This window comes from Accipiter gentilis, chromosome 28 (assembly GCF_929443795.1).
Source record: "Accipiter gentilis chromosome 28, bAccGen1.1, whole genome shotgun sequence".
Taxonomy (NCBI): Eukaryota; Metazoa; Chordata; class Aves; order Accipitriformes; family Accipitridae; genus Astur; species Astur gentilis.
This window is the reverse complement of record NC_064907.1, coordinates 9738466-9752239: the sequence shown is the minus strand read 5'-3', so window position 1 is coordinate 9752239 and position 13774 is coordinate 9738466. Positions and strand designations below refer to the sequence as shown.

General features: G+C 37.4%; 2 protein-coding genes across 5 annotated transcripts in view; both read left to right on the top strand.

The window, feature by feature from the left end:
* RYR2 (ryanodine receptor 2) overlaps positions 1–13774 on the top strand; it is a 452105-nt gene that overhangs the window by 174073 nt on the left and 264258 nt on the right. For all 4 annotated transcript variants that reach the window (XM_049830593.1, XM_049830592.1, XM_049830591.1 and 1 more), the window contains exons 5-7: positions 432–506; positions 1256–1334; positions 2460–2572. In XM_049830593.1, coding sequence (XP_049686550.1) covers positions 432–506; positions 1256–1334; positions 2460–2572 — 267 coding nt within the window. The remainder of the gene's footprint in view (positions 1–431; positions 507–1255; positions 1335–2459; positions 2573–13774) is intronic.
* Positions 1–13774, top strand: part of ACTN2 (actinin alpha 2) — a 396531-nt gene that overhangs the window by 348919 nt on the left and 33838 nt on the right. The gene's annotated exons all lie outside the window — the stretch shown is intronic.

The following is a 13774-nucleotide window of genomic DNA, read 5'->3' as shown; positions in this document are numbered from 1 at the left end:
AGTGTGACATGCATCAAAGCCGCTCTTCACTAGAGGCTGCCTGCTTTCATCACACGCAAGAAGGATTCAAGCTTCTAGAATATATTTTACACCAAAAAGGTGACGGTAGAAAGTACACCATTTTCCCTCATCAGTGAATTGCACACTTCTTATAGAAAAAGTCAGTAGCTTCTAGATTCGCCTGTCCAAATTCTACCTTAGATCTGTCCTAAGGACTTAAAAGGTCAATATATTAGAGGCAATCAAAACTAGAGAACACATTCATAAAACTACCTTCTTGAACTAATCCCTGAATAACACTTCATCAGGAAATTGACTCCTCTGTCCCAGATTGTCCAGAGATTGATGAGAATTTCTTTTTTCTTTTTTCTTTCTCAAAAGGCCCCATTTTATTACAACATACCAGTATATCACTTCTCTTTATCTTTCAGTCTGCACAAGGTGGCGGGCATCGAACGCTACTCTATGGGCATGCAATCTTGCTGCGCCATTCCTACAGCGGCATGGTATGTAACAGAAGTTGATAGAAGCAATGATTTCTTTTTTGTATGAAAGTTATGTTTGAAAGTGTCCAGACTATTACCATTTACTGATATCTGGAGAATTATTCATATCAAAGAGCATTTTACCTGTGGTTAATGGAAAACTTTGTGAAGGGTAGATACTTGAAAATACGAAACTAAGCTGGTTGTATCTGTGTAAGTGCTAAAACTAAGTCTGGCTCCATAGTGACGAGTTCTCTGTTTGTCAGGCTGTTTTGAATTGGTGATTTCTCATTTCTTTTCCCTTGCATATTGCATAAGCTGCGACAGAATCCACAGCTGGCATCTGGCTGGCAACCTGAACACATGTTGGAGACTGAGTGGAAAAGGAAATTCCTTCTTGCACATATTTTGGACAGAAGCCTTACTCTTCAATTCTCTGATGAATTATACAGGTTCCAAACTCCTTAACTACCAGTGAGACTTCATGGGGCTGAGATTCGATGCAACCAGCTCCTTTGTTTCCACTTTCAGTATTCCCGTCTCAGTGGAAAGATAACTTGGATAGACTGGGAGCTTATTTTAGAACCTATATCTTTGTCAAGTCTCCTTGAGTGCCATTCACTTTATCAGGCATATATGTTCTTGATAGTAATGAGAGGGGATAATTTAAGAACAGTTAACCCTATGTTAGTAGGTTGATGGCTTTTTATATTTCACTGGATTATCAGATGTGAGCAGAACTAGTAATGCATGCTCTTTTCTTTTGATAGTATTTATGCTGCCTCTCTACATCTCGATCTTCAATGGATAAGCTGGCATTTGATGTAGGATTGCAAGAGGACACAACAGGTAAACACTAGTTTAAAAGACTATGTAATAAGAAGACTTTCCATCTAAAAACCTGAATAGAGACCTATAAACACATATAAATCATGTAAAAATTAGGACTATTTAAGGACTAAAGAAACAAAGCAATATTTCTGTGTTGTACACATTTAATATCTTATCTTTACATTTTCTAATAGATTATGTAATTTCTATGAGATGTAAACATGCCTATTGATATTGAAATATGAATTTATAATACTGAATATAAGTAAAGGAATATTCCCAAGTTGTTATTCCTGTAGAAGCCTTCTGCTGGAAATTTTTTAAAATTGTATTACCTTAAATAAAGATTCTATTAAAGTTTTAGAACTGCTGGTGACTGGGATTTATTTGTATTTTTAAGACTGATATAGCTTCTTACAATGCCATCAGTTTGTTGTAATTGTTTCATTAGAAATAATAAATTAGCTTGTCTTCTAAAGCCTTGCTCTAGCTAAGAGTAATAACGCTAATAACAGCAACAATTGGAACAGTTCCAAGATCAAAGAGAGTTTTTCTGAAAAGCATGCCTTTTGTTCAAAAAGTGTATCTGAAAGCAAGGTTTATCATGGAAACAGAATTTGTGACTTTAATACTTATAAATATTCTGGGGAATTAGAGACACTAACAGTCAGTAGAAGTGGAAGAACATAATTGAATTCAGATTGATGAGATCTGTCAAATATTAAGCGATATCGTAGATGCTTATTTTTATTGCCCTTAGTGATGGGTTGCCCCACTTCTTTCTCCTAATTCTCAGTGGAATATTCTTTGATGTTTTTCCAAGAACCTGGAACGAAGGTGATTGGGAAAAAGCAGCCTGGACCAGGTTGCCTAGTGAACACAGAGAGCTGTCTCCTTACTCAGCTCTGGAATCACTGTTCCAGAGATCTTGCTGACTTCTGCCTATGTGTATTATTTCCAAATGAGTTTCTGACAAGGTGGTGCAGGAATGATAGTAGTTACTGAAAATACATGGACACGTGGCTTACCCAACTGAAAACTGGGTCAGAACTTTGGGACTGAGATAAATATGAAAGTAATGGCAATAATGTTGGGCATTGTCTTTCTAATTTCTTTCTGTGCTGTTACTCATTAATGATATAGGTGAGGCATGCTGGTGGACCATCCATCCTGCTTCCAAGCAACGATCAGAAGGAGAAAAAGTGCGTGTTGGAGATGATCTTATTTTAGTCAGTGTCTCTTCAGAAAGATATTTGGTAAGTTCTATAAGTATATCTGTACAGTGCTTCCTCTACAGAAAAAAACAGTTAATAAAAGGCTTATACTAAAGCCTGGTTTACATTTCCATCTCCAGAGAAGTATAGCTTAAGGTGTTTAAACTAGTATTTTATACCGCTTTGCAAACCAAGACAATGAAGCTCTGGATAGTGTGACATGGATATGTGACTAATTTAATTTGTGTTCATTTCAATAATGGAATAGGAGTTGAAAAATTTACTAATAAGAAAAAAGAAAATACAGAAAAAATAAATCTGTCCACACTGCATAACTGAGGTGTTTAGACTCCCTGTCAGTGTTCAGAGGTTAACAGCACTATCATACATGAATTAAAACTTTATACCAACATTTTAGAACGTTTAACTTAGGTACATAGCATTTTATGGGCTTTAAAAGGTCCATATCTTTTTAGGATTCAGTGTACTATATAAAGCTGCTGACATATCATAATTAAATATAATTAAAATACTTAAAATATTTCAATTATATTGAATCATTAAAACTTTCTGTGGGAGCTGCTTCTTATCACTGGTTCAAATAACTTTGTTTCTCATCAAAGTATCTGCCATTTGTTCTGTAATGAAACACCTCAACACTTAAGATGAATTTCTTTTTGTATTCTTGGTGTTGCAAACACCTGAACTACTCTATCTGGAAAAAAACCCCCAGATGAAAATAAGAAGAAAATCAATCTGCTGGAAGGAAGCTTCCGTAAAATCAGCCCCAGTGATTCAGCAAATGTAGCTAAAACTAAAAGAGGGATCTTTAAAGAGGAGGTGGTTTTAGCTTTGTCAAGAGGACCTATCTCAAATCTGCATATAACATTAAAGTTTATTCTATATTATTCACTTGGGGGTTTTTGTGCTATGGAACATTATTTCTGAGGTTTTTACAGTGTTTAGAAAAAATGTTTTTTCTTTTTGATAAAATTGAAAATGTTCTTCCTTTTTTGGAAACATAGGAAAATGAGAATATAATTGTAACTTCTAACTAGGAGCTCAGTAACTCATTCGATGAGTTATTTTTTGTAAGTAGACATTCTGACAACTTTCCAATCATCTTTAAATTTTAAAATTATTTTTAATAATTACTTTTATGAGAACTGTAATTAGACTGACTGGAAAAGCAACTTATTGTGGACAAAATTAATGAGAAATCTAATTCATGAAAAGGTTTTATTTAAAGACATTGAATTTCTTTGAAATTCATGGAGTTGCAGAATTGGGTTGCTGAATTTTGCTCCAGATTGTGTCTCTGTAGGTATATGCCTGAACCCATACTTTCTGCCCTCTAATTAGTAAATCGGCTCAGCCGTTTATATTATTTAGGGTTTGTGCCTCAACTGTGGATTCTAAAGGCTGTCGTATGTACTTTTATACAGCAAGCAACATGATGCTTACTGCAGAGACTGATTTTCCTCAACAAGTGGTGTTAATGTGTATACTGCTTCTTCCATACAAAATATCAATATACTAAAAATAAATTACATTTTCAGTGTAGAGAGAAATGACCCAAATCTATGTTCTTGATATTTTAATCTCTGTATGACATCTTAAAATTGTTTAGAGCTAGATTTGAATGAATAGTTGTTAAACCGATTTCAGTGATACAGCTTTGGTTTGATAGTAAGGGGGAACAAGGATTCAGCAAAATAATTTTGCTCTTACATGCACTCACCCCCACATTTTTATGAACAGATGTTTTTCCAGACTAAATTAAGAGCTGGTGAACTACATAGCTTCACAATAATAAAAATACTTGTGGTTTTGCTACCTACTTGGTAGTTATATTAGCACTGTAAATAAAGCAGTGATACTTTTATGAAAATCTGAACAGTTGATAAAGAATGAATTAGCCAGTTGCCACTGAGTGAATATTTTTCATGAAAGCTGTCTCTGCATCTTAAACTGTCTTAATCAATTAGGCTGTCTACAAAATAACTTCAAAGGATGTAACTTTGAAAATAAGCACAGTATTTTCATTTTGAGTGCAGTGTCATGCTATAGCTCCAATTTTCTACAACACTTAAAGGAATGTAGCAACTGATACCTTTTACAATAGTTAGGACTGTGGAGAGATGAAGTTATTTTTATGAATCCGCTTGGATAGTGAGACCAAATCGGCTCTATTGAATCCAGTCGAGGAACGCTTTTTCTAAGGGTGAGGAGTTCCTCAGACGGATCCCTTGACAGAGAATGATGTTCAGCAGGATGCTGAAGGTTAGGTTTATGTACATTGTGTAGTTAACAGTTAAAACCCTAGGAAAAGGTAAGTTTTCTATCAAATGTTCTATGTCAATACACTTTTAGGAATAGGGTTGGAATGTCACCTTTTTATCTTGTACTATTGCTCTGTGTTTTCAAGTAACTTGCTAATTCTTTCCAAATTAAGACAAATAGGTTAACAATCTTGGGGCAGATGTGCATGTAAAAATAACAGATGAATACAGTTCATTCACAGGGCGTGGCTTTTTCAAAATATAGTTTAATTTGTATAATACAAGGGGAGAGCAGAACTATGTCAGCTTCGTAAGTAAGTCTTGCAGTTGTCTGAGTGGAGCTTAATTACTTAATTTTTTCTTTTCCCATTGACTTTGTGACTTTATGATCTCAATGTAGTCAGTAGATTAGCGTTTAGACCTAACTTGGTTGGCAACCATGATTAAGTATTAAGAAAATGTCAGGACTTCCCTGTAGTTCCCCTTCCCCACTTTCCATCAAAAAAGATACTTGGAACAATTGACTTCATTTTTTTGCCCTGAAGAGTCATCTTCTTAATTGCAGTGACCAAGTGCTAAGCTGATAGGAAGATTAGTGTTAAAGTAGCTAAAGGTCCAGAGATGTGAATTTTGGCTGTCTGTTGACTCACAGCAATGTCCCTGGGCAAGTCATTCAGTTGCTCTGACTCATTATCCCTACCTATACAATAGGATTTAGGATGCTTATTTTTCTGTGTAGAATTTCTGAGGAAAAGCACTTACATAAGTGCTTGTGGCATTACACAACGTGTGAGCTGTGCTATTGCCAGATCCTTCGGAGAGGAAACTTGGCTCTGCTGAACTTTGTTAGCATAGAGCGAAAAGATGTTCTGCTATAAATATTGCCACCATTTAAGTTCAAGCCAGAGATGCTGTCTCCTTTCTTGAGGCAGTGCAGCCCAATGAACAGCTGTTATATTTCCAGCATGTTTCTCCATCTTGTACATAATAGTACGTACCCCTGCACTGAGGTTTGCCTGTGCCTCTTAGTTAATTATATACCATGATTGCTTTCAAAATTGCCAGTTTTTGTTAGTTTAGAATTTCAATTAATTGTAATTTCTTTCAAATTCGTGAAGCCCGTGGATAATTTAGTCTTTTAAACATAATTCAAGACAAATTCCTTAGACATGGAAATGTGTAAACGAAGATAAAATGAAAATTAGTATCAATGAGGTCAGTGTTATTTTGGCTAAGAAATCAGAAAAGAGGAAAAAACCTTCAACTTTGAATCTACAATGCACAGATTTCAGTATAATGGAACAATTTCTGCACTGTGATATATATGTAGCTACTGAGTTGCTGTCCTGACTGTAATGCTGACCTGCAGCTGCATTATGCAATCTGTGAACAAGCCTTGAGGTTTATTTCTTTGACTTAAATGGCCTTTTTTTTTTTATTTTCTTTTCATTTTTTTTTTTTTTTTTAATTTTGAATACTGGAAACTAGTATGAAACTAATTGGAAACTCTCATTTGAAGTATAAGCTTTTCCTTGAAGATTTTTATCATGGTTAACTGCTGACAGAGTTCCTTTTCAAAAGTATTATCATCCAAATTAGATCAAATTATTTGAAAGGTGGAGCTGATATCTGTCATTTGTCCTGGACAGGACAGGTCCCTGAGTATTGGAAAGGCACTCCCTCTGCATCCTCTTGCATCAAATACATTGTTTATTTTCAGGTCTTAGTTTTAATTCTTATTTATTATCAGATACTTGGGACAGCTTCTAAATATCTGTAGCATTTGTTGGTGCAATAGTATCAGGGAACACAGCAGTGTGTATTATTATTATTCTGTTTTATTTTTAAAATTTTATTCTCCCCCTTCATTTTTTTTTTGTAAGAATATGAAACTCAGTATTGGACTTTGCTTTCTTTTGTGTAAGTTCACAATTCCATCATTTATTTTTTTGTTGAAAAATAGTAAAAAAAGGGTTTTCTTAAAAATAATTTGAATCTGCATAAACAAACCTGAAATTAGTGGAACCAAAGTAATGTTGAGGTGCTGGTACACTCATAATAATGCAGTTCCCACAAAGTCTTTATACAATTTGAAATGTATAAAGGCTGGTAGATCTTCCTGATAATTAAGATTGTGAAGCTGCGCTGCCTTATAAAATCCTGCTTCCAAGTGCTTATAATCAGGTGCTTGTAATGTAAAAAATTACTTATTAGAAATAGTAGCATCAGTTTCTGGGTTTGGGGGTTTGTTGATTTTTTTTATTTTATTTTTTTTTTTTAATCAGTCTGAGAGAATTTTTTTTGTAGTTCATCCAGAAGAGGTCAGATGTCACTGAGCTTGAAGACAGGGGAGAAAAAAAAATTTTACATCATTAAGAAAATTCATCTAATTTTCTTGAAAATGTTGAGCATCCCACGCTTTATAACAAACACAGGAAATTAGGAGTGATTTTGATATCACAGCTGTACTTTTTGCTAACTTAAAAAAAATGCAGAAAAAAGGAAAAAAGCTAATAAGCCTGTCCTTGCTTAAACTTAATAAAGAAGCATTCTCCTGAAATAATGCAGCTTGGTCATGCCCAGGGATCTTTTTTTAAATTTTCTTTGAGTAGCTAAAAGTCTGATGCCTTTGTCTATTTTGCGTAAGCTAGACTTCGTGTATCTCCTGTGTGTGAACGAACTGTTCAAACTCCCTCTACAGTGAATAATTAAATACACCCCAACCCTGGTGGGACCAGATATTCCTTGTAATGGGTGGCTCAAGGTGGAGATGAAGTCAGGCACTGTACTGACAGCTGAGAACTGAGTGGTTTATGTGCTGCCGGTGATCTGCTGTCGTTTAAGGTGTGTGGAGGAGGAAGCTGTGAGAAAGCAGAAGGAACAAAAGGCAGGTGATGTAGCAGGGACAGGAGCCTGGGACCAAAGTGGGAGGGAGGGAAATTGAGTGGGACTTGATGACTGGCTGGTTGGCAGCTGAAGGCAGGCAGGCAGTAAGGGACTAACAAAGCGTCTGGGACAAAAAGCTGGTCACAAGGGAGGAGTGGGCACCTGCTGGTTAAAGTTGTGTTCGAAATCTGGGGCAGAAAACCTGTGCCCTTTTGGCAGGGGGAGGTGATAAAAGAACCAGTGGAGGGGGACTGGGAATGAAGGATGAGAAGAGAGATCTGTAGAGAAGGAGTGGACTGGCTGGGGAGAACCAAAGATGCAGAGAGAGGAAAGTCTGGGGCCAAGAAATGAGAAGAGAATTGAGGGGCAGGAGTTGCGGTGAGTTTCTGGAAAGAAGTCTAATGCTGGCTGACATGGGAAGGAAGAGGTTGAGCAAGAAAAAAAAGCCAAAAGGCCATGCTGAGGCTTTGTAGGTCTGAAGAGAACCTTCCGAAGCAGGAGGAGGTCCTAATTCTGATAAGGCAGGCTGTAACTGAGTTGGGAAGCTGGATTGGCTAAGCGAGAGATACAGGACTGGGATAAAGATTTAGAGAGGAAAAGAGAGTGGGAGAGGCCTGGAGCAATTAGGCTAGATAACTGCTATTGGCAGCTATCTAGGAAACCCCCTGTATTAAGGCACCGCAGTCACCTGTGGTATGCTGACAGCCTACTCCTGTCTGTGATTTTGTGTCAGTTTAGGTGGCAGATGTCTAAAAAATGGTTTTAAAATTTCCTTCTCTACCTGTGGTTCGTGTGGGTGTCAGTGCGATGCCACCTACTGTAACTGTGGCAGGTTTTTGCCTTTTTTTTTTGTTTGTTTGTTTCCTTAATGTAGGAAGATTACATATAAATTATACCACAAAAAATAGTTTTCTTAAATTTTGAAAAACCACAGGCATTAGAAAATGCAAAAATTACGGCACGTATATTTTTATGAAATGTCTTAAATGTACAGTCACACTGGCTTTTTACCGAATGCTATCTCAGTGCTGATAAAAGTTTGATGGATATGTCAGGGCTGAGTAGCAGAGAGGCTGTGGAATGAAGCAACTTTGAAGATGAAATTTCAAGCTAGGAATTGCAGGTGGAGGATTGGTGGAATGATGCTTAGTTATATTTTCCTGGAGAATTAGATTTTGTACCAGACTCTGCTGTGGAATTTGCTGCGCAGCTCTTTTATACCAGACTTGCTTTCAAGAGGTCTCTAACTCTTCATCCCTTGCCAGGAATATTCCTTACCTGACCTGTGGCTCTGAGGTCTCTTCCTTCTGCTAGAGGTTGAGGTCCCAGAGTTGCTAAGTCTTGCCACCTGCAACTGAGGTGAATGGACGATGTGCCTTGAACTTTAAAACTGCATATAATGCAGTCTACAGTCGGAACTAAAGAGCTCCTTGTCACCTCAGTTGGGGCATCCTAGATTAATGAAAATTTCTTAATGTAATCTATGTACCTCCACTCCCCATTGGAAAATGGGCTATAATGCTACTCCTTTGTGGTTTTGAGAAAATGAATTCATTAATATGTGTTTTGTGAAATGCTGTAATTGTTGGTAGCAAGAGAAAAGCCTATGAGGAAATTAATAATTCTCCTTTCAAAGCTTTAAAGAATTGACTGTACTGAATAAAGCAGGAGGCTGCAGACTGAAGATTGAGGAGAAAACAAAGCACTGAGCAGCTGTTCATGAAGTGAGGTCCTTTATCCTGTATATGCAATGAGGCAGCACTTACGGAAAAAATTGTGCAGGATCGTGCCCTTGAAGACTGTAATATGATGCATTCACCAGAAGCCATTCTTTTTCCACAGGCTGCATTGTTTGACATTTCCTAACTTTTGATGCTTGCTTCTGTACAATTAATATTTTGTTAACGAAAGCTCTTGTGTCTAATCGTATTAAATGATAATAATTTGGAAGCGTAGTAGCTGATGTGCTTCAGGCTTTTCGTGGTTATAGCACAGAAGGAAAGCTAATGCAAAGAGGGAGAATGCAGAGTACCCCCACCTACCCTCTGTGGGATCCTTATGCTTTCCTGCCATGCATCTGCAATTACCTGCTGTCAGTTATGTGATAGTGGACTAGACGATTCTCGATGGCTGAATTGTAATGATAATTTCTGTGTATCTATGGGTTTTAGCTACTACTCTCCTTTTGCTGATGGTACATTTATGCTGAATGGAGGGGCTGGAATTGGTTAGTGTAGTGTTGACAATTCTTTCTTTATCAATGGAAAACTTCTGTTTGCTTGTGGATTTGCTGGCCAACTGTTTAAACCACTTCAGAGACATGCAAAGAAACCAGGATTTTGTAGATATTTAATCCATCTGACATTTCCTGGGCTTTGCCTTCTTTGGGTCAAAACTTAGATAATAATTTTTTGTTCTGCAGTGGAAGTTTACCCATATTTATTTAAACTTTTTCAAAGATTTTATAGAAGTTTCAATGAATATAAATGTATTGCCTCTTTTAGATATAAACACAAAAAACTAATGATACAAAAACTTTACACAGATGCAGTTATTCCTTCTAGTTCTTTCCAGTATCTCCCTTCCTTGTGACTGAATATTTTCATTTATTTTGACAGTGTCAATATAATATTCAGTGTCACAAAATACTTTTTCACTGACTCAGGTATTAAATTTTAATAGAAGTGACACCTGATAAGTAGGGAGATAACAAGTGGTGGTTATCTTTTGGTTCTAGAGACAGCGCATCTAGTTTAACTTTTGGATTTTTGCTGAAGCTGGCTGATTCATCATTTTTTTGATGCAAAATGTTTTTCCCTTCCTAATTTAAAAAAAAAAAAAAAAGGAAAGAAAAAAAGAAAGGGCATATAGTGTGGTTTGTTTGGGTTTTTTAGTTATAGATACAGGTATGTACTTTTTGACTTCTTTCCCAAGATAGAAATATCTTCCAGTTTTGCTTTGTCTGGTCTCAGACTGACTAAGGAAAAGTAGAGAAGCGTATGAAGTGCTCCCCCTCATTCTGATGCATGTGTTCTCACTTGTGTACCTGTTGTCGCAGTGGTGTCTGTTCAAGAATTGGAACATCTCAGAGGTTCTTGGGTCACTGAGGATAGGTGCCTAAATGGTTTGAAACTGCTTCTCTGTCCTGATCATTCTAGTAATTTTAAGACAGTTAGGGGAAATAGTAAGGGCTGTCAGTCTTCAGGTACCAAAAGAGAAATAGACTGAATTGGATCATGTCTGTAGCCTCCATCTCTGCACCAGCTTTTGAAGCAGTGTGGTTGATGCTGTTGTTGTGTGCAGTACTTAAGCATTCTGGGAGCTGCTCTGCCTTGCACACATTTCTCAAAATGTACCAGAAAATAAACTTTATTATTTTTCTTTTGCTATTCTCACTATTTGGAACGGCCTGAGGTTGAAGGCAGAGACATCATAATGTAAAGTGCAGATAGAAATAGATCCTGCTAGATGAGATGTCAGTATTGACACACCTTAGCCAAGAGAAAGCCTGAAGCAAAAGTTTCCCTTTCTCTGTTTTTCCCTTTGCACACACACATTTTAGAGAACACAAAGTTTCATGCAGACTGACTGTGAAATTTAAAATATATCATCTAGTTATTTAGAGCTATTGTAAATGCAACTATGCTGCTGCAATCACTGCTGAAGGGTTCTTGTGGAAATTATCATCTGATTCCTAAGCTCTCCAGTGAGCTTGAATACACTGTGTTCTTGAAGACCTAGGAACGGAGAAGTGATTGCGTTACTTTTCTGCAGAGCAGTACAGAGTTTATAACGTGATGGTAAGTTCAGTTGAGAAGCCTGTAGTATACTGAGAGATTTGAGTCTTAGAGTTTATCCTTGAGAAGCTGCTTGTAGACTGTAGCGTTAACCTGTATTCCTAAAATACCATAATTAAATTCTGAAAAGTGATAAAAAACCTATGGCAGGTTAAATGCTGGTTAAGAGATTATTAGTCTAGTAATAGGGAAGACAAATCTAGCTTTTTGGTTGAGCCTGGGCGCCAGTAGAGAGAAGGTATTATCTGGGTGAGATAAAAGGCCGAAGGAGTTGCCTGTAATGGTGAAAACCCATACCACGATTAGAATAGATAGCAGGATTCCTGGACCCAACATATTTTTACTTTGCAAATGTTGTTACTGCATACCTGAAAGACGTGTGCTATGCCTGTAGTCCTTGTCAATAATGGCAACCTGCTACTTCTGCCAGATACTCTGTTATGCCAGCTAGCAAAAATCTGTGTAGTAGGTATGGAGGATGTTCAACGTCAGTGTGAGCATCATGTCCACATCTTGGACATGGCATTATGGAATTTGGTTCATTTTGATAGTTTTATTGTGCTGAAAGTACAAACCCAAGCAGATAAGCTCCAAATGAGTTACAGACAGGCAGCAGATTGCTTTAAAACAACATGGAGATTGTAAAGTATAGCACTGAAAGGTTAGGCAGTGCCATGATTAAGGCTGGCATCTCTAATCTGTTGGGATTTTTTCTATACATTTGACATAATTCAATCCTTGAATATCTATTGACAGGTCAAAGCTTTATTTTATTGTTTGCTATGTGTAGTTCCAGGGGATGAACACCATAGCTTATGGAACTGTAAATGTCAGGACCCCTGCCTTCAATTGTAAATTGAAGGATGCAGCAAGCAACCTAGGGAAGTGAAGGAAAGGTGAGAATTGCAGAGATACACTCTCGACTTCTCTGCTGTGGTGGTCATGTGTTGTATTAGGTCATTTAAGCCATAGTTTTTAAATGTATAATTCTCTGGTGACTCCGCTTGAGACACCTGGGTTATAATCAGAGCGGCAACCAGAGTCAAATGAATGGATAAAAATAACAGGTACTCTGAAGAGAGATGTCAGCACTGTATTTTTGTTCAGTGTCCTATCTATAAAATGGAACACTAATTCAGTTGATACCATTGTGTGTGAAAATAAGTTCATTAACATGTACAAAGGACACAGTTACAAGAAGTGCTACATTGAAGGCAGGATCTAAATGACAGAGGAGTTGTCCTCTTTCTCTTTTGCCTACCCTGAATGATGTGTTTTCCTCAAAAAGTAATATTCCCGCTTCACTGGTTGAATTGCTCATTGTCCCTGACTGGAATCTGTGTAGTGATCTCAGAGGAAACCAGACGAAGTTAAGGCCCACGGGGCAGGGACGGGACTGGAGGTGTGCTGGGGATTGTGATCTCTCAGCCTGGTCTGCCGTTGACTGAGTTATGTAGTTGCAGTAAGGGGAAAGTAAGAGGTGAAGTGCTGGTTTGTTCAGTGAACATCCTCCATTACATGTGCTGAAGGGCGCTGGTGCAGTGGAAACATGCGAAATCTCTTACTTTGTATGTCATCGGCTGTTACGGGAGCCTTCTAAATGAGCTGATGTGCTATTTCTTGTCCTGCTGTACAGCTAGAAGGTGTGCAGGCAGGAAGACGGAAGAGCTCTGCACATGTCATTGGGAAGCTACTCCCTTCTGACCTCTGTTGCCATTTTTGTCTTATGCATGGTTAATAATTCAGTAATTTTAGCTAGAAGGTGTTAATGTTGGTCACAACTTACAGAAACAGAGACCAATACTACTGTATAAACACAGTTACTGTCCAGTAGTTTAAAATAAAATTTTGATAAAAGTGTCTAAACCTTAGTGCACTTGAAAAAAATATTACCTGGTCGGATAAACAGTATACTTCAAAGCAGCTGCTTTTTTGTAGAACACTTGGTTCCATAATCTTCTATAAGATTATGTTGTTTGGCACTAACGGTGTATCAATGGAACTGACTGACAGTGTGGGAAAAGGATTTTGCATGGATCTGATATTTAATATGCCTTGAGATTAGAATTTCTGAGACAATAATGTCACTGAACTAGTTGGAAGACACACACATACACAAAGAATTCGGAGAAGAGAAAGCACCTGTGGCACTCACTGTAAAGACTTGGAACATTGGCAGAAATTAGGGAGTAACACAGTAAAAGAAGAGCATCCATTGAATGCTTCGGTAGGAAACAAGCCTTTCAGGGAAAGATTGGTTCAGATTCGCTTGGATCATG